We start from the raw sequence: 26,573 nt of genomic DNA, 5'->3' as shown, positions 1-26,573 counted from the left end.
TGTCGCCTTGTATTGTATTCTAGTCCCAGTGGAGTAAAAATGTCATAAATTTGACACACAAAAAATACTGCTAACACAAACAAAAGTCCTTAGACGTTGTGAACAATTATTTTCATACATGATTGATGTGTTGAAAAACTAAACGCTTTTCGGGGTCTTTCAGGTCGTTTTGGTACTATAGTTGCTAATTCTATCCTTACAAAAACAATGACTGTTCAGTAATTCTTTCTTACAAGATGTTAATTATTATATAAGAAATGTGGCATCTCAACAGAATGTGTCCTTAACTGGCTTTTTATTTAATTTTTTTGCAAGCCACGAGCCTGTTACAATGCTTTGCAGACTGACGTTCAAGCCCTACCCATCGCAAACCCAAATCCACCCAATCATGCACGCAGGAATCCGCAAATTTCATCAGCTTTCCGTGTTTTCCAGTCTGCCTCCATCTCGTCCCACTCACTCTCACTGCTTGAGCCCGACGTTGACAGCCACCACTCGAGTCTCTCTCTTCACCGGTTAGCACACTGTGTCGATTTTTCCCCCCCAAGTGACCGCTGCAAAAAAAAAAAAAAAAGACTTTGTGCGACCCTACCTATCTTATTTCGCAAGACCACTTCACGTCCAGGCATCTCTTTTATAGAACAAATAAGAAAACAAGTCACTGTGTTCTACTTTTTCGAAGCATCTTTGCAAACATGTCCGGAGAAGACGCACCTGTGCAGCAGCAGCAGCAGCAGCAGAATGCAGTAGACCAGAAGCAGGACTCCAAGGCTACCGAGGAGCCCAAGACGGAGTCGGAGCCAGCGGCCGACGCGCCGTCGGCTGCAGCGGACGCAGCTCTCCCGGCAACCACCGAACAGGTCCCCGAAGAAGAGGCGTTCACCTATCGCGCCCTGGTGCTCACCGGCTATGGGGGCTACGACAAAGTCAAGCTGCAAGTCAAGAAGGGCAAGCCGTCCCTCAAGGCGGCCGAGGTTCAGGTGCGAGTCAAGGCGTGCGGGCTCAACTTCGCCGACCTGATGGCGCGTCAGGGGCTTTACGACCGGCTGCCGTCCCCGCCAGTAAGCCCGGGCATGGAGTGCTCCGGGGTGGTGGAAGCTGTCGGGGAGGAGGTGACGGACAGAAAAGTAAGCACAAAATGCATCAATTCCACCTTTACAAATACTTCAATTGACCGTGCAAGTGGATCAAATACAGCGTGACAGTGCATGCTGTAGATTTTTTCATGGGCGTGTCCGGCCGCTCGCTGCAGGACATGATCATAATTTGAGTAAATGATACATTGACTCCGTGCAACGTTGTCGATAGAATCCTAGTAAAAAAACTAAAAAACAAGACATTTTTGTTCCAAAAATATATACATTTATGGTGCGTTAAGTGCATATCGTGCATAAAGAGACACTTGTTGTTTCACATGGTGCAAAAGTGAAGCTTCGGTGAGAGAGTTGAGAAATTGGCGTGGAATTCAAATGCTCCTCGAAATTATGGTTCCAATTTGGCAACAATAGACTGGGGGTAATGGGGGAATGGGCGTCCCACCCACGTCTCTTGTCACTGTCACGATCCGTGTCACTTTGCTTTCGCAGAACTTCCAACGAACGCGACGCTAGCTTGTTAAAGTAATGTAGTTGCCAAATGCATGGGTTAAATTAACACGTTTTTGTTTAAGTTGAATTTGTGTTATCTACATTGTTGTTGTTTTTTCATTGCGTTTTGGCGAGGTGCGCCAAGGCGTGAAATAAAGCCAGGTCAAGTTAACAAGGGATTTCCGGTAGATAAACGGAAGTTGAGTCGCGCTCCCTTCAAAATAGTGCCCATGTGTCAAGCAAATCAAATGATAAACGACACGTTTTAGGCCAAAGCGTAGCGATGTTAGGCGCAATTTGACGTGTTGCAACACGCGATAGCATCAAAGCACACTTTGGTAGGCGTTTGGCGTCCAATGGCCTCAAAGAAGTCGAGACGGCGTTTTATTTTGTAAACGCTGAAGGCCGAGTGCCATGGTTCAGTCTGACTTGACAGCCGTGGAGGAGCTCGCGTTGTTGTCGACGCCTTTTGTTCGAAGAGCTTGCGCGCCGAGACTGGCGAGGCGCAGCAGACAGAGCAGAACCCAAGCTCACCCGCGCTGTATTCACCAACACGTCATTATTCCAACCAAATTTGCCAAACACGCGTTTCCCCCACAAACATAGAAGAAGGCAGCGTTTGACATTGACTTACATCCATGTTGTACCACTGCCTTCTTTCGGTGTGCGAATGGGTTGAAAAGCATCGTTTGTGTTGAGCCGTCACAGTACATTGGCCTATTTATTTGGAGAGCTAGCTGATGAGGAACAACTGGGGCGTGGTTAACCCATGTGGCTGCCCGGTATGCTAATAAGACACTGTACGGTACTGTACTGGACATAATGGCTTTACTGTGCATCTTCTGTCATTTTGTATTTATAAGCAAATGCTTATTTGAATGTATTACCATTTGCGGTCTATGAAACATGTTATTGTGCATGATCAACCTCAATAAGAGGCCCGTTTAAAAAAATACAACAACAACAGAAAGCGGTTCTGTTAGCTACAGGTTAAGTGCAATTTGTTCGTCACCTTGTAGAGTGACGTTCTTGTGAGTTTGGGCCTTAAAAGTAGCATATGCATGTTTAACTCCACCAGCTCTGCGACTTTAACTTTTGTTGGTGTTGTTGACCACATTTGAGTTATATTTATGTGACTCTTATTTTGGGAAGATGACATGCATTTGCAATGGCAACAGGTGTCACTCGCACTGTAAAAAGACACGAATAATGATAAGTCGTCGTTGTCATCATCATCATTTTTGGCCAGATAAAGCAAAACGTAAACAGGCCACCTTTAAGCTGTCAGTGAGTCACTCGTTTTGTTCGTTCGTTCGTTTGTTCTGTTTTGTTTTTTTCACATAACATAACACAAATGTCTATCCCCGGATGACGTTTTAAGCCAATTGGGCATGGTGGGCTAATCAAACATGATGGATGGGGGCGACACAGGTGACTAATTGCATTACAATTGGTGACGGGTCAGCCGCACGCCGCGGTAGGACTCGCAACCTTTTGAGTGTGTGCTCTTTCCACATTGTCAGTCATGTAGATTGGATTTAAAGGTCAACACGCAAACACCACGGCTTGTCATCGCCTATGCCCTTGCTTATAGAATTAAAAGGCAATCTAGCTAATGGAACGAGATCTATGCGATCTTTTGGCACTTTGGCGGAGCAAATGTTGCTGACCACCCGAGGGGGGGGACAAAAAACAAAAAAGCAAAAGTCAGTCTGGTCTGAGCGGCTTTTGGGGGGTTTTTGGTTTTTGTTTCTTTGAGTTTGTGGAGAGTACTGGCTTTGATTTTGGGTCCCCATAGGAACTTTCACAACGCTAACCACATCTTAGAAAGACTTTCTGACAGCGAGAATTTGAGGCAGGATGCAATTGAAAACATGTTGTGAAAGCGTAACAGAAAGCAACAGCCTTTGTAAGGCCACACGTGCAAACACATGTGTAATAAACGGACTCCCAACCTCAAACTTCCAGGAGGTGAACGACTAACAAATAAATAAAAATAACCACACAAATGACACTGCAGAAGAGTTTTCACTTAGTCAGAGGAATTTTTTCCCTCAATGCCTTCACTGCGTTGGCACGCGATGACGCCGATATCGCTATCCCCCTTGGAACTTACGCTTCCAAAGTGAATTCAATGGACTTTATTTGATGGAAATACAGCTTAATAATTAGTGAGTGGCGTACGGCCTCACGCTGAGGTTATGTGGAAGAGTCCAGTGTGGGCTGGTTGCCTGCTAGAGTAAAAGAAGAAGTGAAAGAAAAAAAGAAAATGCTCAAAGCGCCACTCGCATTGATGTATAAGAAGGAGTTGAAAATGAAATTCCTCTTTACTTTAGAGAAGGTGATGAATGCAGCAGCACTCTCTCTTAACTCTTTGTTTGTCTTTATATATTTCACCAAGTGCAGCAGCACCTTGAAATAAAAACGGTCCCATTGATTAGAGTTTAGAAAGAAGGCATCCAGAATGAGCTAAGAAGGAGCCTTTTTGGGGGGGAATAGTGTGACAATGAGTAAGCAAGGAAAGAGGAGGAAGGGGCGAGGGGTGGGGGGAATAACAAATCACATCGAAACTCTCGTGACGCAGCGCATCAGCACTTTTTATTCTCCTTTTTTTTTTTTTTTTCCATCCACACGCCGCGCGAGCCCTTTGCGAGTTTCGGTCGAATCTGACCCATATGTTCTCAATTAGCCCTGGCTCGCATTGTCATTGTGGTATTTCCTCCAGCCCTCCCTTTTATCTAAAATCCCCATTCTTTTCTACAAAGACCTCTCCATCTTCCTCCCCCTTGTCACTTCCAATACCCCGCTCATCTTTGTCCATACGCCGTCCCAGTCGTATTTACTTTGCATAAGCTGAAAATAACTGAAGTGTAACGCTGTTATATTTGCATAATCAAATCAGTCAAAAGCAAAGGAGCGGCGTGGCGCGGCGTGGCGCGGCGCAGCGCGGCGTTGCACGTAGCGGCTGCATGCAAACAGGGCGTGGCACCTCATTGTGTATGTTACATCTTAGGATGCAGCACTGCAACAAGATTCACTCATGATTTCAAGCACATGCGCCCTGGTGAAAAATCTAGACAATATCTGCGCATGCCTTGCGGGAAAAGTTTAAATAAAAATGTTTTAAAAATCAGCCTCTTACACTGGTTTGACCCAAAAATGGTTCCATTAAAAAAGTGCAGAAAAACATTGCTAAATACATTTAAAATCTTGCTCCTATGCTTTTCTGCTGAGCACATCAGCCAACAAGCCGCTGACCTGTGTACCATCTCAAATTGAATCACCATTTGATGAATGCGTATGCGGCAAACTTTTTTGACCTCGACAGTGACTGTGCTGGATGCCCAGAAATGTGTGTTGCAAGCAAGTGTCACAAGGCTGTCTCACTTTTGAGTGCTCCTCACGTGCTGTACGTGGGCACGGAAGAAGAAAAGCGCTGAAATGGCCGCGTGAGTCATGTCGTTCTCCCGTAAATGCCGTCAACACAACGACCGCTGTGTAACATTGTTCTACTAAGTGAAGCGGCAGGCCTGACGGCAAACAAAGAAAGGAAAAAGCATTATTTGTAAGGAGAAGGAAGAAAGAGGAGAACTGTCTCTTATTGAAGCCCATCGACAGAAAGGCGCACGGCTCCCTCCGGACCCTTAGAGGGGGCCGGGCGTTGCGGGGGGGGGGGGGTCCTGTCGTCCTGTCTGCTTGACGGGGACGACAAAGTCTTTGAGAAGGAGACAGTCTGGGATGAAGAAATCCAAAGACGGGAGGAGGGACCTGAAGGGGGAAGGAAAACGATCGAAAGTTGTTCTGGGGTCGGGAAGTGAAAGAGAAAGAAGGGAAGAGAAAAAGTGAGAGAGTCTTTTATAAAATTAAGAAGAAAACAGGAAGAAGGCCAGAAAGCCGCAGTTGTCTGCGTTTCCTGCGTCCTCTTCCTGATCGGACGTTGTCGTGGCGGCGCGGCGGGGAAGTTTACAGCAAAGGCTGCTTGCGCACTCACTGGAGAATCCTGCTTTGACGACAACTAAAAAGGAAAAGCTCTATGAACTTGCCAATCTCAGGATGGGCCAAATTCAATTGCTTTGACTTCCGTCTTGTCACATGTTGTTGTGCCCGAGTTCAGTTAGGGTGGTCCTCAAAAAGATCCATGACTATTCTGCTGGACGTTTCACCATTCGGTGCTACTTTGTTTACTTTCTTTCCCTTGTTTTCTTCATCTCACCGCAAAACAACAATCAAGAGCAGTCTTTGTTTTTCATTCTTTGCGCCGACCAAGCAAGGCCTTCAAGGCTAGGCAGCTGATTTAAGAAAAAATAAAAAAAAACACAACACCCACAGGGGACAGGATCCAGACCCTGTCAAAAAGGCTGTTCGAAACAAAAAAATGTGCCCAGAGCCATCTTTGCTTTTTCAGGTCGAAAACGGAACCGTGGCTCCCTGTCAATCTTGGTCACGCTGCTTCCAACTTCATCAATAAAGAGCGTGTCACCTCCACGCCGCGTCCATAAAGTCTGTTCTTAATAGTCAAAACAGGCTGCCATGTCAGCGGCCGGCGCTAACGCTTGGAAGCCGTCCTGCCAATCGCGCTGATTCCAAGTGAACCCAGGCAAATAAATCAATCGGAACGGAAAGCGGAGCGGACGAATTGCGGGTGGGCGGGCCTGGTTAAAACTCAAGGGTTTGCCCAAGCGAATACTTTTGCTCCAAACCATTCACGTACCTGTCATGGTTTCCCAGGTGGGCGACAAGGTGATGGTGCTGAATCGCTTCGGCCTGTGGCAGGAGGTGGTGGTGGTGGCGGCCGACCACACCTTCCTCATGCCGGAGGGGATGAGCTTCGAGGAGGCCGCCGCCGTACCGGTCAACTACATCACCGCTTACATGATGCTGTTTGACTTTGGTCACCTGCGGCCCAACCAGAGCGTCCTCGTCCACTCGGCTGCAGGTACGCAAAAGATGCAACGTCGAAGGACTTCAGTTACAATTACGGAACATTCACAACACTGTCAATGACTTTTGCCATCTTATAGCCATTTTGATAAGTTTAGCTGGAAAATAGCAAAAAAAAAAAAAAGGTTGTTGTGTTTTCCTGAGAGATACAAACAAGTAAAAAGCGTAACAGCGAAGCACGAGGCTGAGACGAAGCGTTTCCGAAACAAGTTTTGAAAGCCAACCGCGACTAAATACGTTGACATTTATGAGCCCTGCCGGCATGTGATGGCAGTCTTGTGACAATATTTGTACATAATCAATAATACTTTTTTATACTATTTTATTGATTTTCCAAAAAGATGGCATTGCTGCTCTGCTCCCCATCGCTAACCTTTTTTTTTTTTTTTTTTTTTTGAAGAGGGTAGGTTGGGTTTTCTATGGACGTCAGTTTTTGGCAGCAAACTAGCCAAACAGCTAGTTCTACTGTGCCTCCATTGAGTCAAGCCGTGGGATTGCCACATCAGCACCTTGTTGACGCAAATATTGGAATCCACCAAATTCCATGTGTTCCATTAGGATCGCCCCTGGTGGAGCTTTAAGGCTGGGAGAAAGCTGCTTTTGGGGCTAGCGGAAGTGCTCACACCTGTTTTGGGGCAGAAAGCAGCAAGTCCAATGAGAACATTCAATTTTGCACCGGGCAGCTGGAGAGCAGAAAAAGACATTACTTAGCCCATCTGTAGAATTTTCCTCTGACTGTGCTCAGGGAGCCGGAGCAAGAACATGATCCAGAAGCTTTAGGGACAACGTGTGGGCGTACGTGGAATGAAAAGCGAGACCGGGAATGAAATCCGAGCTGCTTCGCTGCTGCCCAGGTGTATTCACTTTAAAGTAGAAAGCAATGCGGCCGGCGTGCTTTCCTGGGAGACGGGCCGAGGCCAAATGTTCGCATGCGGCCGACGGCTCGCTCGCGTCCCTGGGAAAGCCATACGGCCATTCGAAGGGTTTGACGACAATGGTGTGGAAATGGGCTTTTCCCATGCAGGGACATTGGGCGACGGGATCGTGTCTCAAGGCGGGCTGGGACGCCAGCTGTCATGACAAATAGTACATCAGCCAGTGGAATCTCAATTTCACAAGTGAAGGGAGTGTTAATACTGCTAGCAAGATTTGAACATAGCATCACTTCACTAATGCCCCACCTCGTCTTTAAAACTAGCTTCAACAAAATAGCAGCACTGGCGATACACAGCATAGCATGCTACATACATACTAGGTAGCATTAGCATAGCAAACAAGTTGATGTTTTTTATTTGGCAATGTTTACTGTTTTAACTGTTAGGACTATTTTTTTTTTCTTCTTTCTCTCAAAATCACATGCGTTTTAGACTTATGTGACTAAAGGCAATGTTTTGATTTTTTTGTAGTGGTTTTACGTCTCTAAGTGCGCTACTAGTCTTGCACTTATGGCAGCGTGTGGGATCCACATAGCAGTGGACTCTCACGGTGCCTCCGGTTGCGAGGCAGTGGGAGGGCTCACCAGCTGAACCTGTCAAAAACTGTTCCTGATGTTCTCTGATCAGAGAGATTAAAGGTATCGGCGGTGACAGGCTGCACCGCCGGCCGACGGAGGCCGTTTTTTTTTTCCTTGATCCATCACTGAGAGAATTACACCCTACCTAGTTTTCTGATCATTAATTGAATTAATGCGTGCGGCCGTGTGGGTACGGTAGCAATAATTATTGGGCAAAAATATTTGCAACATTTCATTTGGTATCATCTGTCTGCGCGATGAGGGCTACTTGTTTAGCGCCATCCGCTAACTGCCTGAAAGTGAAAGCTGCCAAATAAACAGCGACGGCATGTCTGTGCGACTCTGCATTCCTGCCTGCCCTATCAACTTGGGTGGTGGCAGGATGCAAAATAATGAAGTTGTGGTGACACACGCAGACTCACAATGCATCATTGAGGTCACAAAAGTGAAGGCCCACCCGTCCCGACATTGAGATTTATAATCGGAGTACTGTTCTGCGAGATGTTCCATAACCATTCAATACACACGAAAAAACTGTGATTTAGCTTTTGTGGAGACTGCAGAACTCCAAGATGTGACACAAATGTTCTGGTTTGATTACTTCATGCATCATGCTGTAAGCGAAAGCATGCTAACAATGCAGGTAGGAAACTTAGCAGCTACTCGCTAAGTGGATGGCTACGGCCACCTTCTGCAAGTGCAAATGCTAGCTCACTATGAAACAAGTCAGAAAGACTACCTCTCTAAATGTTTACAGTACCAGCGTGGTTTTGGTTTATTATTGTAATTCTAAAGGTTGTGGCAAAAATACAGTGTTTGGAGCGGCTTAGTAGAAGGGATGCTTAAGTTCTTTGTACAACCTGTTGCTCTTTAACAAGGAAAACGGTCTAAGCCCGTCCTGGTCACATGACCCGCGAAAGCATCTCGTGTCAACAGCTGCCTCTGTCGTGGCCCTCGTGCCGCCGCCGCCCAAACAATAGCTTGTTGTATTTCCTCCCGCCGTGCCTTTCTTCCCTGCCGTCGCGCACATCTGCATCCTCCTCCACTCCGCTCCCCCCGGCACGACCTTCGCCATATCCGTAGTTGGCGTAACGTATGCTCACTAACCCTCTTGTGTCAGCCCCCGGAGGGAATTTGGGTGCAGTCGGGTCCGCTGACATTTGCGAGAGCCGTCCGCCGTGACCGTCCTTTCCTCTCTGACCTCTCCCTGAACCGGAGCTCGGCGTTAGCGAACCCTTTGGCCTGGCATCCGCTACAGCGCCAGCCACACCCACCCACACTACGCATTCCTGCATACAGTCCAATGATGACGTTACACCACTTTTTTTGATCGTCGACCAACACTCGCACATGTTATCAATCTACACCGGCTGTAAAGCTTTCTAGTTCCGGCGCCAGTCGCCGAGTCGGAAGCCTTCCTTGCAGCTGCTACAATGCACGCGGCGCGCCAGCGGATGATACTTGGAATCAGGTCTGTCGGCCAAGTTTGTAAAAACGCGCAGGGAAAGTCTCCGGTAGTTGGCCTTAGTATCGTGCTACAGTAAAAGAGACATTCGAAGTGACAGTGTTAACCTGGTGGTGGTGGTGGTGGTGGTGCTGCTGCTGCTGCCGCTGCTGCTGCTGCTGCTATGAGCCTTGAAGCAATGAATTGAACACAAATGGTGCAGCAGCACATGTGATCAGGTAGTACAAAACAGTCCTCACAGATCTATTGTTTGTCATCTGTGAGGAATGGCGCGCGCTCATCAGCTAAGAGGAATTGAGATGTCGAAATGAAAACTATGTCATGATTAAGTACAATGAAAGTTTTTTGTCATTCAACACGAGGTTTTGTAGCCTTTCCATTCCTTTTATATTTTAGGAAGGCCATCATGAATCAGAGTCTTTGTTTGGATGTTTAAATCGTGTGCAGGCTTGAGGCGTATTAGCTTTTGTTTGGCTGATGGGAATGAAGAATGACACATTTGTTTTTGGTCATAAATCAACTCATTTTCCACCATTTATCTATTGTACGCTACCCGTATTTGTCATCCGTTCTTTAGCAAATAACAATGTGGCTCACGTGGACAAGGCACCCGAGGGCTTCGGTAAAAAGCCTCGGTGCGACTTTCTGCAACGCTGGGCTAATTCGCTGTGACCGGCAAGCAAAGCGGGGAGTCGTTGGGGGTGAAGTCTGGCATGGATAAGCCAAGGGAAACCAGGGCGACCTCTGAACTAACGCTCCTGTCATGCTGGCGCTCTCATTCGTGCACCAAGCAAGCCCCCCCCCCCACCACCACCACCACATTTTGCAGGTGTCTCTGACGCGTGTTAAGGACACCTGCGAGTGTCTTTTAGTCATTTCAACTGTCACGGCTTTTTCCGCAAATTGAAAAGTAACAGTATGCATGCCAGGCCACTAGTCGGTGGCGTTACCAACATTTCCTGATTACATGGTCGGAGTTTCCAACCGTTTCTGTCATTTGGACGCGTTTTTGCGCATAGCAGTCGCATAAGAAAGAGATTTCGACGTGTGTTTCTTAGGGCGGGTCGGCAGGCACGTTCTCTCCATAAATAGTCACGCTGTTTTACAAACAAGATAGTATGAATTACCGGCGTGACATTCCTTCCTCGGGAAATCTACGGGCCGCCCGCCTTCGCACACTCAAACTAGCTCCTTCCACATGCTGCCTGCCTGCCTGCTGACAATTTTCACAGAGCGAGAGAGAGGAGGATGGCTCATTTGCTCTCCAAGCTTTGCCGGCGCAGCCCACAAAAATACCAAGGTTACATAATGCAGAGTAAGAGCTGTGCAAAGGGTGCACGTTGACAAACAAGCTCTCATCATGGTGCCATCCGAACCGCACGAGAAGAAATAAAAGGCTTTGTCGAAGTTGTCGCACGGCCCGTGTTGCTCGTTGAGAGATGTTTTCTTTTTTTGGCTTTTTGCATTCTTTGGTAGGCTGCAGCCAGAAAATGGCTGCTTGTGTAAGTTCCTCAAGTCAAAATGGAACTAGATGTAGAGGAAGTGACACGGCCAAAGTCGTCTGTTACGGCTCAGCTCGCAAACATTTTCAGCGAGGCGTCGATATCGCGAATCAACTTTAAGATGCGGAAATGTGTACGCTACATTTCTGGATCAATGTAGTACCTATTTCTCTTAAAAGCACACGGATAAAAATCATGTCATCTATCGTTAAATATGGGAATATAAATGAAGGCATTGTGGGGTTTTTTTTATCAGGAAGATGCCGAGGTGTCGCATGTCGTCTAGCGACAAGAATTTGATAGCGACGTGGACTGTTGTCGGGCTGCGACTATAACAACGCTGTCCTGTCCTGTCCTGTCCTGTCCTGGTGGATTCCTCTGTGTTTTTGTCAGAGTGCTGGAGGGACAAAAAAGCCTGCTGTGACGAAGGGGAAAACACACTCAATGCGTGGACGACAACAAATGTAAACGTTTCAATTTGATTTGAAGAGAACCAATGCGATTAGCGGCAGGAATTCGCTTAGGCTGTCGTCTCACACTTAGCGGTGGCTCTCGGCTTGAGTTAGGGCGACATTTTGAGGCTCTGGCTTGTTTGATTTAGGCTTGGGGGTAGCTAGGTAGCTAGGAGAAAAACGCAGGTGGACTTACTCGAACCTTACGTTACTTTACATGCTTGCCCAAACGAAACTGTGATGTGTGCACCGAGGCAGTTAAAAGTGCACGAGGAGGCCCCTGGCAAGCGTCCCGGGCGGGTCTTGTGAGGGAAAAAAAGGGGGGGGGGGCTGTGGGGGGCACAGCGGACAGGTACCTTCTGGGTCTTCCGCTGTCTGGAAGCTTGTTTACGTTGTACAAAGTTATCTGATGGCTCGACATGCGCTTGTTTTGTTCAGCTGTCGTCCCGGCGCTGATTTAAAGTCTGCGCGGAAGGTCACGTTTTGTTTCGCGCCAACGTGGAGCGACTGTTTACGCAGCGGTTAAGATAGGAGGAATTCTTTGTAACGCTCCACCGTACAGTACTTGTAGTATCAGACGTTATTGATCCTAAATTCCGAAATGAATCAAAAATGATGGCTTGGATCATTCTTTGTGTATTAAATTGCCCTTCGTAGTTCGTCCAAACAATGGCCACGTACTGTACACTGACAGTCATTTGTCATCTAACAACATTTGTGGCTACACATGAAACAAAATGTCTCCTTTGGCTCGCTCATTTGACACGCGTTTCCCTGGCAACACTTTTTCTCCTTTTTGGTTGCTTGCACCACAGAGAACGAGAGCAGAGCCACTATGCCGCTCTCGTACGCCACTTTTTCTCTCCCACCTCTGTGGTGGTAATGCCACGATATCATCGTGAAACGTATTTTTAGAGCGCAATTCATGCACGCTAGGTTAGTACCGTTAGGAGAACAGCCCCCCCAAAAGAGTATCGTTTGCAATAAGACACTAGGTCGGTCCCGTTGGGAGAACAGCCCCCCCAAAAAGTATCATTTGCAATAAGACGCTGATATCCAGTATTCCCTTTCAACAACCACACACACCACTGTCAAAACGGTCTGCTCTTTCAAAGGTTTTGTGCCATCAGATACGAAGATGAGCCAAGCTCGACGGGGTCGGGTACGAATGACCTTTACGGATGGATGCCTTTCACTTCAAGCCCTTTCCAGTCCGGCTCGCGCTTATCAGTAACCTATTACTTCTGGGCAAGCAAACGCGGCTTTCAAACAAAACGCAGCTATCCTCTTCAAATGTGCCACATGGTTTTTTTGCGGCAGACACGCGGGATTCCTTGAATGAGGCCCAAAACAAAAGCAAGCCATGCATCCTTCGGCCGTCTCACTGTGTGCCGTGTCAGGCTGGCTAATGTGATTGTGTCTCGATAGGATCTTTGCATACCTGCGAGCGCAAAACAAAATGGGGCTAGCTTGTTCAAAACAATGAATCACGCAAATGGGGTTGATTCTGTTAGTCTTAAATGTCATATGCTGCTCGGCTGTTAAAGGACAGATATTCTCAGTCAGTAGTAATACAAGAAAGGCTCGACAATTATAACACACTCTGTTGCTTGTCTCCTTGAAATGAGCCTGGTTGAATGCCGTCTTGACCGCTACGCTACGCTACGCTAATTGGCGCCTTTCTGTTGGCAAGGCGGCGTGGGCACGGCCGCCACACAGCTGTGCAAAACAGTGAAGGACGTCACCGTGTTCGGCACGGCGTCGGCCAGCAAGCACGAGGCCATCGCTCAGGCCGGCGTCACGCATCCCATCGACTACCGTACCAAGGACTATGTGGAGGAGGTGCGCAAGATCAGCCCCAAAGGTGAGATGGCGGCGGAGAAACACCTGCTCCGACAACAATCAGGCCAAAGCGTACAACTCTTTCTATTCCCTTTAAATACAGCACGCTGGTCACACTCCGATTTTGACCGCCATAAGAAGCGCTTTATTTTGTCACCCGCACAGGACTGGACATCGTATTGGACCCTCTTGGAGGATCAGACACCCACAAAGCCTACAACCTGCTTAAACCAATGGGCAAACTTATCACCTATGGTCAGTAAAGCCAATGCAAAATAGTTGGGCAAAATGTCATCGTACTTTTATTTGCGAGCAAGCAAGGTGATTTCTTTGGGATCAACACAAAAGAGCCTCTATGGCCATCCCTGTGGGGGTGGGCGAGCGGGCAGGCAAGGACGGCACGCACGGAGAACAGGGCTCGGGCTTCTCCACGGAGCAGAAGAATCTTTGCATGCGGCCTCCCACCCTCACCCATTCATCCTGGAACCCTCTCTTTTCCGTCTTATCGAAACTATGCAGAAGCAAACAATGGAGCACGTTCTATGTACTGCAAACTTGGAAGAATTTGTGACGGGAGCAAACGTTTCTTTTCCAGGTGCCGCTAACATGCTGGCGGGCCAGAAGAAGAACTTGCTGGCCGTGGCCAAGAATTGGTACCACCAGTTCTCCATCCACACACTCAACCTGATCCAGAGCAACAAGTCTGTGTGTGGCTTCCACCTGGGCTACCTGGACGGCGAGACGGAGCTGATCGGCCAGGCGCTCCACACCGTCCTGGACCTCTACAAGCAGGGCAAGGTCAAGCCCCGCATCGACTCCACCTGGCACCTGGAGCAGGTGAAGTGAACCGGCCGGCCGGCACGAGTGCGATTCACGTCCCCGTGAAGTTCTCCGGTACAGTTAAGAGTAGCTCGCTAGCGGGGGTCCATCAAATGGTGGTTGGGAGAGGTCCACAAAAAGGCCAATGCCTCAGACCGGGTGGGCCAGACGGTGGCAGGCAGGCAGGCAGGCAGGCAGACTGACCATGTTGCCAAAGCTGCCCAAAAGCAGATTATGAGCGCGTGACAAAACAGGCCTGTGACAGTTGATCAGCATTCAGATCCTCCACACGCTCCTACTGTTCATCCATTCTTCTCCTCGGCCATTTCTCTGCCTCTCCATCTATCACAGACTCCCTCCCTCCATTTTTCCTCCTATTCCCTGCTTCTCCTCCCGCCTCTCTAGTTGTCATGGCAACATTCTGTCGTCTGCACGCACGCGTCTGGCTTAGGGCGGAGTCCCAGAAGCAAGAGACAGGGATGAGGATGAGAGGGGGAGAAAAAAAAGGTGGTCAAGTTCTTCACAAGACAACGCCTTGAATCAAAGCCTCTTATCAGTTACTTTCCAATAATCCAAACGGCAACGCATTTGGTGCACCCCAACGTCTGATAATAATGCTCTGTTTTGATGGCGTAGCTAATATTTGGAAAGGCGCTTCAATCACATCCCGAGAAGGATTGTTCTCCGAGCGCCGCCGGTAGTTCTCCATCCCCTCCTCCCGCTCTCCCTCCATTTCCCATGGTGTGTGGAAGTCATCAGAGCTTTAGGTTGCTAGGAGATGGCCCCCGTTGCCGTGGCGCCGGTCGATAGGTGGTCCACTCGCCTCGCGCCACCAATAACGAGAGGAAGCGCCAAGAGGCGGTGTCCGTGCGCAACGAGTGACATCGCGCACGATGCGAGCGCAACTTTGACCTCTTTCCTGTTGGCTTATGAATCTCAAGCGTGACTCCTAATGACATAGCATCGGCGTGATAGCCAATGCCATGTTTTTTTAAAAAAAAAAAACCTTCCTTTCCCTCTGCAGGTGGGCGACGCCATGCGAAAGATGCAAGAGAGGAACAACATCGGCAAGGTGGTCCTCATCACGGAGCCCATGCCCGAGGAGGAGAAGAAGGAGGAGGCGCCGGCGGCGGTAGACAAGAAGAAAGAGGACAAGAAGAAGGAGGACAAGAAGAAAGATGACAAGAAGAAGGATGATGGCAAGAAGGAGGAGAAGAAGAAAGAGGAGGCCAAGAAGGAAGAGGAGGAGAAGAAGGAGGAGGCCAAGAAGGAGGAGAAGTGAAGGGGGGTGCAGATTGATCCGTTTGCGGTGGGAGGAGGGTGGGGAGATGACACCAATCTCATTCCCATCAACATCTCTTTTACTCCTGCTTGGCCATAAAAATCGGACTGATTTTTTTTCTGCACCCACCCTCCCCCCACTATGGCCACCAGTGGGCTAAATTGTTGTTACCTGCCCCCCCCCCCCCACACACACCCACCCCCTTCTTACTGTCATCAACCTCGCTCGCCCACAGCAGGCACAAAGACGAGCAAGACGAACCGACCGCACCCACCCATCCTTCCTCCAGTTATGTCACTCAGATGAGTCAGCGAGCTCTCTGATTGGCTGACGCTCAAGACAGCATCAACAAGTATCCACTGCTAATTTGAAAGCGCTCCACAGTTAATAATAGTCCCTCATAAAGAGCCTCTCTGTGTATAAAATGAATTGGGCAGTGGGAAGAAGAGGGGCGCGGGGGGTCTCTCTCTCTCTCTCTCCCCCCCCCAACTGCTGACGACCACAGGCTGAAAGAAGCACTGTCACGCCAAAGCCTCCTTCTCGCTCCTTTTCAGAAAGTCCTGCCCGTCACTCCAACCCAAGCAAAAGGACGGGCGGGGGTGTTCCAGTACAAGCCTCTATCCCTCTCTTCTTCCCGTTCCTTCTCCGTGGTCGGCATAGCAACAGGCGCCGGGCCGGGCCGGGCCGGGCTTGTCAAGAGAATGCCACTATCCTTCCCCACACATTCCCCCCCTCCATGCGTGCCAACAATGTAACACCATGCCTCGCTTCCAATTCAAGTATTTAAAAAAAAAAAAGAATTCTACGATAAAGCCTAGCTAGTATTGACAATTTTTCTAGGCGCAAGTTGTGGCTAAATAGAGGGCATGCTGCCGCCTAGTGGTCGTTTGGCTACTTCGAGCTCACTGTCACATTAATAATAAGGGCTCGTCGTAAAAAGAACATTGTATATGCGCTTCGTTTAAATCTTGAACATACTGAAGAAGCCATTAAATTTGACAAAAACGCTATCCAGGTTGAAATGCATGTTTTGGGGCTATCAAAATCGAATCACAATCCAAGTCAATCAGTCACAAGTTTGGAATCTTGATCTTATTACTAAATAGCCATGTGGGAGTTTCACATAGCATCTCACCAAATTCTGGAGAAAACAATGTATCCTGTTAAACTAAATGTTTTTTTAGAAGGCCCCAACGAGGGCTTTTTAATACATTTCCCTTGAATGTTAAAAATCAATCAATCGATTTTTTGCTCTGCGAAAGATGGGTGATTTTTTTTTTTTCCTGAATTTCCCGAACTACCATTTCTATGCCAGTATCGGGTCGTATTGACTGAGAGGATTTAACTTGCCATAGTTGATGTAAGTTTGACTCGATTACTTTGACGCGATTAAACAATTCTACGCGATCCAAAGAAGTATTTTACCTTTCCTGTTTGCTTTCGAGTTCCTTTTTTTTTGTTATGGTTGTTGTGCCTTTTCCCTCCTGAAACCGGCAGTTGTATTTTTCAGTTTTAACTCTTGCCGTCCTTCTGCCTGCCTGCCTGCCTGCCTGCCTGCGTGTGTGTGTGTGTAGGCGCCCCCGAGATGGCAACTGGTGAATTTGTTCATAAATGTAAAAAAAAAAAAAAAACATGTATTAGAAAAAAATATGTTGTGTTAAGCATGAGGGCTCTCCCTCATGTGCTGTGTGCCATTGTATGTGTGCGCGTGCGTATGCATTTGTCCTCGGGTCATCATTTTCCATGACCTAACCTCCGAATCCATCGATATCCTCAACCCAGGCCCGCCCCCCTCATTCAAGGCCCGAACCACGAGGACAAAGTGCTGTTTTGTATGTTTTGCACTCTGTTTGCTAATCCTAATGCACTTACAAGCAAGGCGCTCGCACCCCAGCCCCATCCACTCGCCAGATTGCGTGTGGCGCCCCCCAGTGGGCTGGAGTGCGAGCAGAGTGTGGACCCGTGCATTCTGTCCACCTCCGCTTGAGATTATGATTGTTTTGTGTGTGTGCGTTTTGTTCTAATCTGTTGGGCGACCTTTGTGAACCTGTGCATGGTGCTTCTGTTCCAAGTGCCATGTGTGACGAAACCGACGCTCCCGCTAAAAACCAACAAAAAAAAAACACTCCCCAACGTAGGGAGCCTTTTTATTATCAAGCTGTGTCTTTTGTGTCCGAACCACGTGTGCCAAATGACAATGTATATTCCGCTTGTCAATGCTTTGAATATTTACAGCGCATAGAAAAAAAATATATACACATGCTGACGATAAGTGTGGTTTTGGGTGGGTTTTCATGCTCATCAAAATTGACAGAGCGTCTGACAAATATCCCAAATATGTGCACCGAGAGAGGGTTGTTGTTATTTTGATTGGCCCCGCCCCCAAGCTTTTGATTGTCAGTTTGTCGCTCGAGCTAGCTTGTGGGCCCGCACTGTGCCTCCTCCTCCTCCTCCTTCCTTGCACACAGTTTACCTCAACGCGTCCCTTAACTAACTGGACAGAAAGATCCTTTTCACTGTGCTCTACCAGCTCCCGTATGCGGTCCGCCGTGACCCCGTCCGTCCACGTGTTTACAATCACGTCGCAGTGAAAAGGAGCTGGACGCCGTTCATTTTTACACTTCAATGCCAAGCATACGTGACGTACGAGTTACTTCCCCGCTTTCTTAATTGCATCAGCTTGTGTGGCGGCGAGTGAGATGTTGAAAAAGAGAAACTAGCTAGTGTCTGGAAAGGGGAAACTTTATGTCTCAATTTATAATACTGTGCCCAAACGTCTCAGGCCACTTAAATGCCATTATTCTTGTATCCTCAGTTTAGTAGAACAGTGGTCCCCAACCTTTTTTGCGCCACGGACCCGTTACGTGTCAGAAATATTCTCGCGGACCGGCCTTTATATAAATAAATAAATAAATAAATAAATAAATAATACATTTATAGAAACAAATACCACATTTATAATAAACACGTATATCAACTCGGTGAAATAAAATGATACGACTGGCATAAAAAGTAATAGAAAATAAAACTCACCATTACGTTGAATTAGCGGGAGCACTGAGCTTGTTTCTCAGAACGAGCCGCCGGTGTCATCTAGGCGTAATCGGAGACAATCACACCCGAAGTGTGCTGTTGTTCACGTTTTTTTCTTTCCAAAAATTCCAAAGGTTTGTCTTCTGATGCAGGATGCTTGGTCTCCATGTGCCGAAACAGTTTTGAATGCTTCATTGCCTCGTTAGCTAGCCTGTCGCCACATATTATCCAGAGTGGGCTTGGTACGACAGAGTCACCATGTCCTTTAAAATTCAGCTTTCCTTTTCTTAGAAGTCGTAGCCTCTTCTTCTTCCGTCTCTTCATTGGGCTTGTTCTCCTTTCCGAAGAAGCTTTCCAAACATCTCTGTTTCTTGCTCATTTTTGCTTGCTTCGCGGGATCGGCATGGGTGACATGTCACGTGACCGGGACGAGCGTCTTGACCTGAATTAACCTGTATCAAGAGGCACAGGTGCACCGACGGATGTAATTGGGAGAGAATCGCCCAAATTTTGTATATTTTTCAAAATAAATTCTTACTCATTTTTGCTAGCTTTGCGGGCTCAACTGGGGAAACATGTCACGTGACTGGGACGAGCGTCTTGACCTTAACTAATTGCTCGTCGATAAAAAAAATATACATATATAAAAATGTTTTTTTTCTGTGCGGCTTGGCGGCCTAGTACCAAGTGACCCACGGACTGGTACCGGTCCGCGGCCCGGTGGTTGGGGACCACTGTTAGTCGAATACATTAGCGCAGTGGTTTTCTTAACAGAGTACCGAGACAAAAAAAAAAAAAAAAACGACATTCGCAAAGAACCGCTATAATGACAAACATCCGTCCATTTTCTGTACCACTTAGTCCCCACGGGGGTCGCGGGTGTGCTGGAGCCTATCGGCCTACAGCCGTCACCGGGCAGTCGGCGGGGGAAACCCTGAACCGGTTGCCAGCCAATCGCAGGGCACACAGAGACAAACAACCATTCGCACTCGCACTCACACCTAGGGACAATTTGGAGTGCTCAATCGGCGGCCTACCAAGCATCTTTTTGGGATGTGAGAGGAAACCGGAGTACCCGGAGAAAACCTACGCGGAACCAGGGACAACATGCAAACCCCACACAGGGAGGGTCGGAGACGGAATCGAACCCACACCCTCCTAACTGTGAGGCGGACGGGCCACCCAGTGCCCCACAGAGCCAGAGCCGCCCTAGAGACAAACACTTTAGGCTAATACACCATTGTATTCCAACAGGTGTCATCAAAAAACAAGCCAGAGGCAGAAAGTCGCAACAACTCAAACAATATTGCCATTCAAAAGTATGAAATTGTACCCAAATAGATATTTGAAAACATTCATTCATTTTTCAAACAAATACATAAATATTATATAAAAATACAGTATATATATAATGATAAAAACTGCACTGGACTCAAATGTTAGCCGCGATGCTAGCACTAGCATCAGAAGTGTCCAGGCAGGACAATTGTTTTTTAAAACGGAATATGTGGCTGGCACTAGGAATGCTAACACTCAGCCCGCTGGGACCTAAGCACTGGATGTGGTACAGCTCCGAGGTAAACGGCGTGTTAAGTGGATCCGCTCGCCACTTCCTGCGACATCTTTAAATGCTTTCGCGGTGTTTCCAGACACTTATGCAACGGGAGGAAAGTTTCTGAGCCAGCGTTGCGGTTCTGGATTGGATCTCACGTGTGGCGAGGAAAGAGAGGATAAAAAATGCACTGAGACAACAAGCGTCCAATCGCATGCCTTGTCTTTTTTTGGGGGCTTCTGACGCAGATACCGCTTTTCTTTTCATGTGGTTTCTCAGGTCCTTCCAACAGTTTTAGCTCGATTTACACCACAATCTGTCTCGTCCCCGTCCCGCCCCGTCTGTGGAAATGTTCCCAAATTCCATGTGTCTTTTCCACTCCCTCCTGCCAGCCAGCCAGCCAGCCACTGAGGTGAGGCGGCCTGGCCTCGGTTGACGTTATTGGCTGATAATGTACAGTACTAGGATGCATGTTTAGTTCCAAAAAATGTAACAATGTTGTGTATATACAGCTTAGTTTAGTGTTCATGTAGCGTGAGAAAGAATAAGTCACGTGTCAAGTTGCCAAGCGAAGCCTCCGGCACGGGCAGCCACCTAAGTCTAGGAATGCGCCGGCCCTCGTCCCCACATCCAAACGCTCACCATTGAAACACGGGCTTTCCTCAAACGTGACCATTTATGCGCGTCTTGTGTAACTTGGTATCCACCGCACCCCTAAACAAAAAAACACGACGCCAATCAAAACCACTTTTGTTGTTGTTTTCAAATTTGATTTTTTTTTTTTTTAAAAAACCCTTTTTGAATCGATGCTGCTTCTTTCTGTGCTCGACTCCGGGTAGGCTCCGAGTGGGCCGCTACAGCTTGTAACGCTTCAGTGTGTAATGTTACCATATGCCTTACATGTTTTCCAGGACTAATAAAAAAAAAATTTAAAAAAAAGCATAACAAGAAATTTGAAAAACGTCTGTTTTGTTTTTTTAATTGGTCCGATTCGATCAAGACCGGCTTTAACTAAGGCCTAGGCTGATGCCGATTCCAATATTTTGCATCATAAAATCAGATCACTGACTGAGTTGATTAACTTCTTTTTAACATTTGCAACAACAAAGATATTAATTACAGGCAGAACATTTAATTGTCCTTCACAATTGGCTTAACTTTACGACACGGAGGAATTTTCAAGTGCAAAAACATGCAATGAAAAGAAAGCATGAACTCATTTCTTCACTTTTAGATTCAAGCCACAAATGTATACAGTCCATAGTCCAACTACCAGCAGGCAGGCAAAATAGGATTTCCGCATGATGCCCTTGACGCTCCTGGCAATCAATCATTCAGAGCAAATCATATGATGATTATGATGTATTTTTACAAAGGGATAACACCCACCTTTTGTATCCCAGGTAGGTGACCTTGATGCTTGGTGGCGTGCTTGTTGTGACCAGGCAGGCTGAAGTTGACTTTGCAGTGGGTCATGGTTGAGTCTGAGCCACTAGGAGACAATGCCAGTGTTATTTCAAGGAGATACATTGTGTTTTGTTTTGGGTTGTTGTTTTTTTTTTTTAAATCATTTTAAACAGTTTCCGGGTCCCTTAATAGCCTCGCTTTATGACTTGAACTAGACAATGTTGACAGAATTTTTCTTTACTTCTATTACCGTCACCAAGCATATATTCAAGAGCTCCATTATTTTTGCTGGTTCGCCCGTTGTAGAACGTACACGACTTTGCCGTCTTGGTGGAGGTCTGTCTTTAAACTGGACCAGGGCACAGTTGGGGTTCGTTGCGTCCACTCGAACAGACTCTATTTCCCCTCCGCCGTTTCCGGATCGCTGGAAGTGGCCGGCTAATTACTCAATGAGCTGTCTGCCGGCAGGCTGCTCACTCGCACAGTCCTGCTCGCAATCCTGCTCGTCTCTGCCATCTGCTGGCAGAACATTCAACAACACAATATTACACATTACTTTCAGTTTCTTTTCTTCCGCTCCAAAATAGAAATGAATGACAGTAAAGGTAAGAGTGGTAACAGCAAGCAGTGTGACGCAGTGCCGACGTACAATCCAAGAAATCAGCATTGTAAAATTATAATGTGAAAATTGGACACGACACTGATTTCAACTTTTCATACAACTTTGGTGTTTTTGTTCAGGTGTGCCTGAAGTTGGGGCCATCGCTATTGTCTTGACAAACGTTTGAGCGTGACACACATAGCCCAGCGTTGCCAGCAGTGAAAGCTTCCGCAACTTTCTCGTACTATTTGTGCTAACAAGCTTGCAGGCTGATAATGCAAGAAGTGAGACAGAACACGTCTAAGCCACCTCAAGAAGGGCGTTTTACAAGGGGGACCGTTACTAACTGCCCAATTGGAAAAGCTCTTTTTTGATCGTCAAAATGCACACGTGTTACCTTGGGGTGGTTTGTAGTTTTCCTTTATGGGTCACTCCCCTCTCCCCCTTTTCTTTTCTTTTCTTTTCTTTTCGCCAGCAGCCACGACGAAGATAAGTCAAGTTTGACAAGTCAGACAAGAGGGAAGGAAAACGGACGTTAAATCTGCACCCTTCAAAATAAAACCAAGGCTCGTTCAGTCGATCGGTAATAACCCTGGAACACTCCATTTAGTGTCGTTCAAACTGCGTATGGGGGCAATTGCAGTCGGCTCAATTCGTCTGATTTGAGTCATATCACGAACGTCGCCGTCCACATTTGACAGTCATTTTGTTATTTCGAAACTCACTATCGGAACTCGCTTTTTTCATTTTCTCTTTCGTTTGGAAGATGTTCTGCTGATGCAGTTCTGCTGATCAGCACACTGGGCTTCCTCCTCAAAGCCAAAAGTCGGAATGTTTCTTCTGCTGCTTTGCTTCCACGTCGTCACCTCGCAATGTCACGCCGAGCCTCCGCCACTGGATGTCGTGGTGGACCGCTACCACATGCCCAAACGTTGCCCCCGTGAGGTTCGAATGGAGGATTTCGTTCGCTACCACTTCAACGGAAGCTTTCAGTCGAACGAAACGATGTTTGACTCCAGGTGAATTCATTTCCCCCACGTTTGATTGGTTCGCGTTTAACCACTGAGGTGTGCGCTGCGCATGCGCGTTTGCTTGACTCTTAAACGCTAACTTGGAATCATTGATTTAAAGTTCCCGCGGTAATGTATTGATTGTGTATCAAGTTGCAGGCCCTGTATTCCATAAACTTTATTGATTTTAATTTCACTATTCATCCATCCATCCATCCATCCATCCAATCCATCCATCCATCCATCCATCCATCCATCCATCCATCCATCCATCCATCCATCCATCCATCCATCCATCCATCCATCCAACCACCCACCTTTGTGCTTGCGTTCAGTCATATCCGAGGTAAGGCGTTCATCAGTCAGGTGGGTGTGGGCCGTCTCATCCAGGGAATGGACCGAGGCCTGCTGGGCACCTGTGTCAACGAGCGCCGCAGGATCACTGTGCCGCCGCACCTGGCCTACGGGAGCGTGGGATCAGGTAATTCTCGTGCAGTGCTGGCGGCAAGTAATAAAGTACTTGTTGAAGTCGTAACGTTACTTGAGTGCTCATTTTGACGTTTATTCCCTCCATTTCTTCTCTGCTCTGCTCTGCACTGCACTGCACTGTAAGTCCTTTATATCTTTTACAAATGTGTATCTGGCAGGCAGCGTGATCCCGCCAAATTCTGTCTTGGTGTACGACGTGCTGCTGCTAGACATTTGGAACTCCGAGGACAAAGTCCAAATCCACACGCTCGGCAAACCCGAGCCATGCGTGCGCGCCGCCGCCGCCTCCGACTTTGTGCGTTACCATTACAACGGCACCCTGCTCTCCGGGCAGACCTTCCTGTCCAGGTGTGTGTTTCTAAACAACGATGCACGCGCACGTGCACGCGTTGCAGCCGCACGAAGAATGCGACCCTAAGCAAACAACAATGCGTGCGCACGTGTCGCAGCCACACGAAGAACGCGACCTATGACACGTACTTGGGGCAAGGTGATCTGATCGAGGGCATGGAGGAGGGCCTGCTGGGAATGTGCGTGGGAGAAAGACGCACCATCATCGTCCCGCCGTTCCTGGCGTACGGAGAGAAAGGACACGGTACGGAACGCTGGCCGTTTTGTTCTGTCCGCGCGTTTGCATCTTCGAAACGAGGCGTGTCCTCCGACAGGAAGCGGCGTACCCCCGCAGGCCACGCTGCTGTTTGAAGTCCTCATGGTGGACGTATTCAACCCCAAAGACGACGTCGCGGTTGAGGTCTTGGAGGTCCCGGAAGGCTGCGAGCGGCGGAGCGCCGTCGGGGACTTCATCCGTTACCATTACAACGGCACCTTCCAGGACGGCACCGCCTTTGACTCCAGGTGAACGCCCATCTTTCTTCTGAGGCCGACAGCTCAACATCGATTGCAGCAAATCTCTTATCGTGTTTGTGCGTGTCAGCTACCGGAGGAACAGCACATACAACACTTACGTGGGCCGAGGGTACGTCATCGCCGGTATGGACCGAGCCCTGCGGGGTCTGTGTATGGGCGAGAAGAGGAAGGTGGTGGTGCCGCCTCACCTGGCGTACGGAGGACAAGGCGTCTGTAAGTTGCCGCAGAGAGGAGAGATCATTGGAACGTTTTCAGAGGCACGAGGAGTTGAGGTGCTTGTCTGGCTTGTTTTTTTTGTTTTTGTTTTGCACCCAACGCCTCCCTCAGCTGATCTGATCCCCGGCTCGGCCGTGCTGGTGTTCCACATCCACGTGCTGGACTTCCACAACCCCGACGACGCGGTGGAGGTGAAAGTAGTGCGCCGGCCCGCGGAGTGCGGGCCCGGCAGCCAGAAGAACGACTGGCTGCGTTACCACTACAACTGCTCACTGATGGACGGCACGCTGCTGTACTCCTCGTGAGCGCCACCTGCTCGCTCGCTCGCTCTTCACCGCCTGCATGGACTCTCTCCGCTACTCTTTACGTTTTCACGGCAACAGCACGAATGCCGGCATGGCATCAAGGTTTCCTTACACACCCAGAGTAGACTTTCTTGCATTAAAAAAGAAAGAAGACGAGGTAGCTATCTTGATTGTATCTGTATGTGTGCGCACTTATGCTTAGGGAGCAGCAGGACTCGCCGTCCGTCACCACGCTGGGGGCCAGTGAGGTGATCCCGGGTCTGGAGCAGGGTTTGATGGGCATGTGTGTGGGCGAGGCCAGGGAAGTGGTGGTCCCGCCTCAATGGGCTCACGGGGAAAAGGGAGGTAGGAAGATATTTTCACTCTGCAAGTACCCGGCCAGGTTGAGGTGTAGTACCTAATGATGCGTCTTGTTTCCGGCAGCCGGCGTGGTCCCGGGCAGCGCCGTGTTATTTTTCCAGCTGGAGTTGGTGGAGCTGCAGAAAGGCGTCCCCGACGGCTTCGTGTTCGTGTGGCTGCAGGATGTCCCCGAGCCCCTCTTTGCCGCCATGGACCTGGACGGCGACGGCCAGGTGCCCCTGCAGGAGGTAACCCCCGCAGCCCAAGAAAGCAACATTTCGAGACTCTGCAAAATGGTCAACATACGTACTACGTCGCTCATCCGCGACCCAATCTTGTGACATCAACTCCCTTCCTCCTCCCGGTAGTTCTCGGACTTCATCACGATGCAGGTGCGGCAGGGCAACGGCCGCCTGAGGCCCGGCGTGCCGCGCGACGACATCATCCGGAACATGTTCGACAGTCAGGACACCGACAAGAACGGGAAGATCATCGCGCAGGAGGTGACGCTACAAACCGACGAGAAGGACGAGTTGTAAAATGAGAGGCCTGCCCGAGCCATCTGCATACTGTGACGTCCACGAGCCGCTATTTGAAATGTTGGAAGGACGCATCATTAGGTACAACTCAGCGATCTGAATGACAAGATAGGGAATGTTGCATTTCCGTTAGGGTTCGGTCAAGGTTGCAAATCGTTCGCCAACCGTTTTAGTCTTTTTTTTTTTTTTTTTTTTTTGTCACGAGGAATACGTTGACATTTCCCTCCCAACAAGAAAAGTGCAGGCAAACCTCTAGCCACCTTGAACGGAACCTGACGAGAACGCCACATTCGCATTTGTACGACGCTCAATGTGGATAGGGGTTAACATCAGAGAACATGGCAACTCCGGACTCAAAACCTCCAACTGCAAGGCAGATGCATTACATGCTTATGTTCTATCATTCTATTTTATCCTGGCTGTGGTACTTCATGAAAAGTCCTGAGAGCAGAGAGAATCATTTTGTGAGAGAAAGTGTTTAAAAAAAAAAAAAAAAAAAAAAAAGACTCCTTACTATGCTTGGTCTTTTTTTTTTTCTTTAAAGAAATAAAAAAGCCTCACTATATATACACGGTTATTTTTTACAAATTAAAAAAAGCCTTACTATACATAGTCATTTTTACCCCGCCCCAAAAAAGCCTTGTTATACATCATATATATTTTGGCTACAACTCTAGTGTGAATTAGCACTATTTTCATGAAGTCCCCAAAGAGGAGCATTTGTCAACTTTGGTAGAAATCGCAGACGCAAAGATACAAGTGTACAGTAATTATACTGATAGGTCCGTGGCTGCGTTCCTGCTCCGAGTCTAT

At 48.1% G+C, this 26,573-nt stretch overlaps 3 protein-coding genes across 8 annotated transcripts in view; 2 read left to right on the top strand and 1 right to left on the bottom strand.

Annotated features, from left to right (window-relative positions):
- The window catches only part of LOC148384720 (rho-related GTP-binding protein RhoN-like), a 35,329-nt gene extending 12,323 nt beyond the window's left edge, over window positions 1-23,006 (bottom strand). The window contains exons 1-7 of one of the 6 annotated variants that reach the window (XM_088356612.1): window positions 22,393-23,006; window positions 21,708-21,910; window positions 21,377-21,479; window positions 18,436-18,887; window positions 6,298-6,516; window positions 715-1,098; window positions 461-554 (exon numbers count right to left, since the gene is read on the bottom strand). The gene's annotated coding sequence lies outside the window, so the exon portion shown is untranslated. Of the gene's footprint in view, window positions 1-460; window positions 555-714; window positions 1,217-2,220; window positions 2,661-6,297; window positions 6,517-18,435; window positions 18,893-21,376; window positions 21,480-21,707; window positions 21,911-22,392 lie in introns of those variants that run through there. The other 5 variants (XM_088356613.1, XM_088356610.1, XM_088356608.1 and 2 more) reach the window with 5 other exon arrangements.
- Window positions 456-18,978, top strand: LOC148384721 (NADPH-dependent quinone oxidoreductase VAT1-like). Its single transcript, XM_088356592.1, has 6 exons — window positions 456-1,127; window positions 6,315-6,522; window positions 13,153-13,323; window positions 13,467-13,556; window positions 13,897-14,138; window positions 15,145-18,978. The coding sequence occupies exons 1-6, from the start codon at window positions 696-698 to the stop codon at window positions 15,400-15,402; spliced, it is 1,401 nt and encodes a 466-aa protein (XP_088212718.1). The 5' UTR covers window positions 456-695; the 3' UTR covers window positions 15,403-18,978.
- Window positions 22,437-26,257, top strand: LOC148384719 (peptidyl-prolyl cis-trans isomerase FKBP10-like). Its single transcript, XM_088356591.1, has 11 exons — window positions 22,437-22,578; window positions 22,762-23,014; window positions 23,341-23,486; window positions 23,653-23,842; window positions 23,944-24,089; window positions 24,160-24,349; window positions 24,429-24,574; window positions 24,689-24,878; window positions 25,085-25,227; window positions 25,306-25,469; window positions 25,590-26,257. The coding sequence occupies exons 2-11, from the start codon at window positions 22,827-22,829 to the stop codon at window positions 25,758-25,760; spliced, it is 1,674 nt and encodes a 557-aa protein (XP_088212717.1). The 5' UTR covers window positions 22,437-22,578; window positions 22,762-22,826; the 3' UTR covers window positions 25,761-26,257.
- Window positions 26,258-26,573: the final 316 nt, after the last annotated feature.

Source organism: Syngnathus floridae, chromosome 17 (genome assembly GCF_059516105.1).
Source record: "Syngnathus floridae isolate MCC-2025c chromosome 17, RoL_Sflo_1.0, whole genome shotgun sequence".
NCBI lineage: Eukaryota > Metazoa > Chordata > Actinopteri > Syngnathiformes > Syngnathidae > Syngnathus > Syngnathus floridae.
Note: the sequence above shows the minus strand (reverse complement) of the source record. Positions and strands in the feature narration are given on the sequence as shown.

What these genes read in the sequence shown, in the direction of transcription:
- LOC148384721 (XM_088356592.1), top strand. Translation starts at nt 696, where the DNA reads ATGTCCGGAGAAGACGCACCTGTGCAGCAGCAGCAGCAGCAGCAGAAT. An exon ending in CCTCGTCCACTCGGCTGCAG is followed by an intron (nt 6,523 to 13,152) that starts GTACGCAAAAGA and finishes TCTGTTGGCAAG; the next exon opens with GCGGCGTGGGCACGGCCGCC. An exon ending in GGGCAAACTTATCACCTATG is followed by an intron (nt 13,557 to 13,896) that starts GTCAGTAAAGCC and finishes TTTCTTTTCCAG; the next exon opens with GTGCCGCTAACATGCTGGCG.
- LOC148384719 (XM_088356591.1), top strand. Translation starts at nt 22,827, where the DNA reads ATGTTTCTTCTGCTGCTTTGCTTCCACGTCGTCACCTCGCAATGTCAC. An exon ending in GTACGGAGAGAAAGGACACG is followed by an intron (nt 24,090 to 24,159) that starts GTACGGAACGCT and finishes GTCCTCCGACAG; the next exon opens with GAAGCGGCGTACCCCCGCAG. An exon ending in GTACGGAGGACAAGGCGTCT is followed by an intron (nt 24,575 to 24,688) that starts GTAAGTTGCCGC and finishes CGCCTCCCTCAG; the next exon opens with CTGATCTGATCCCCGGCTCG.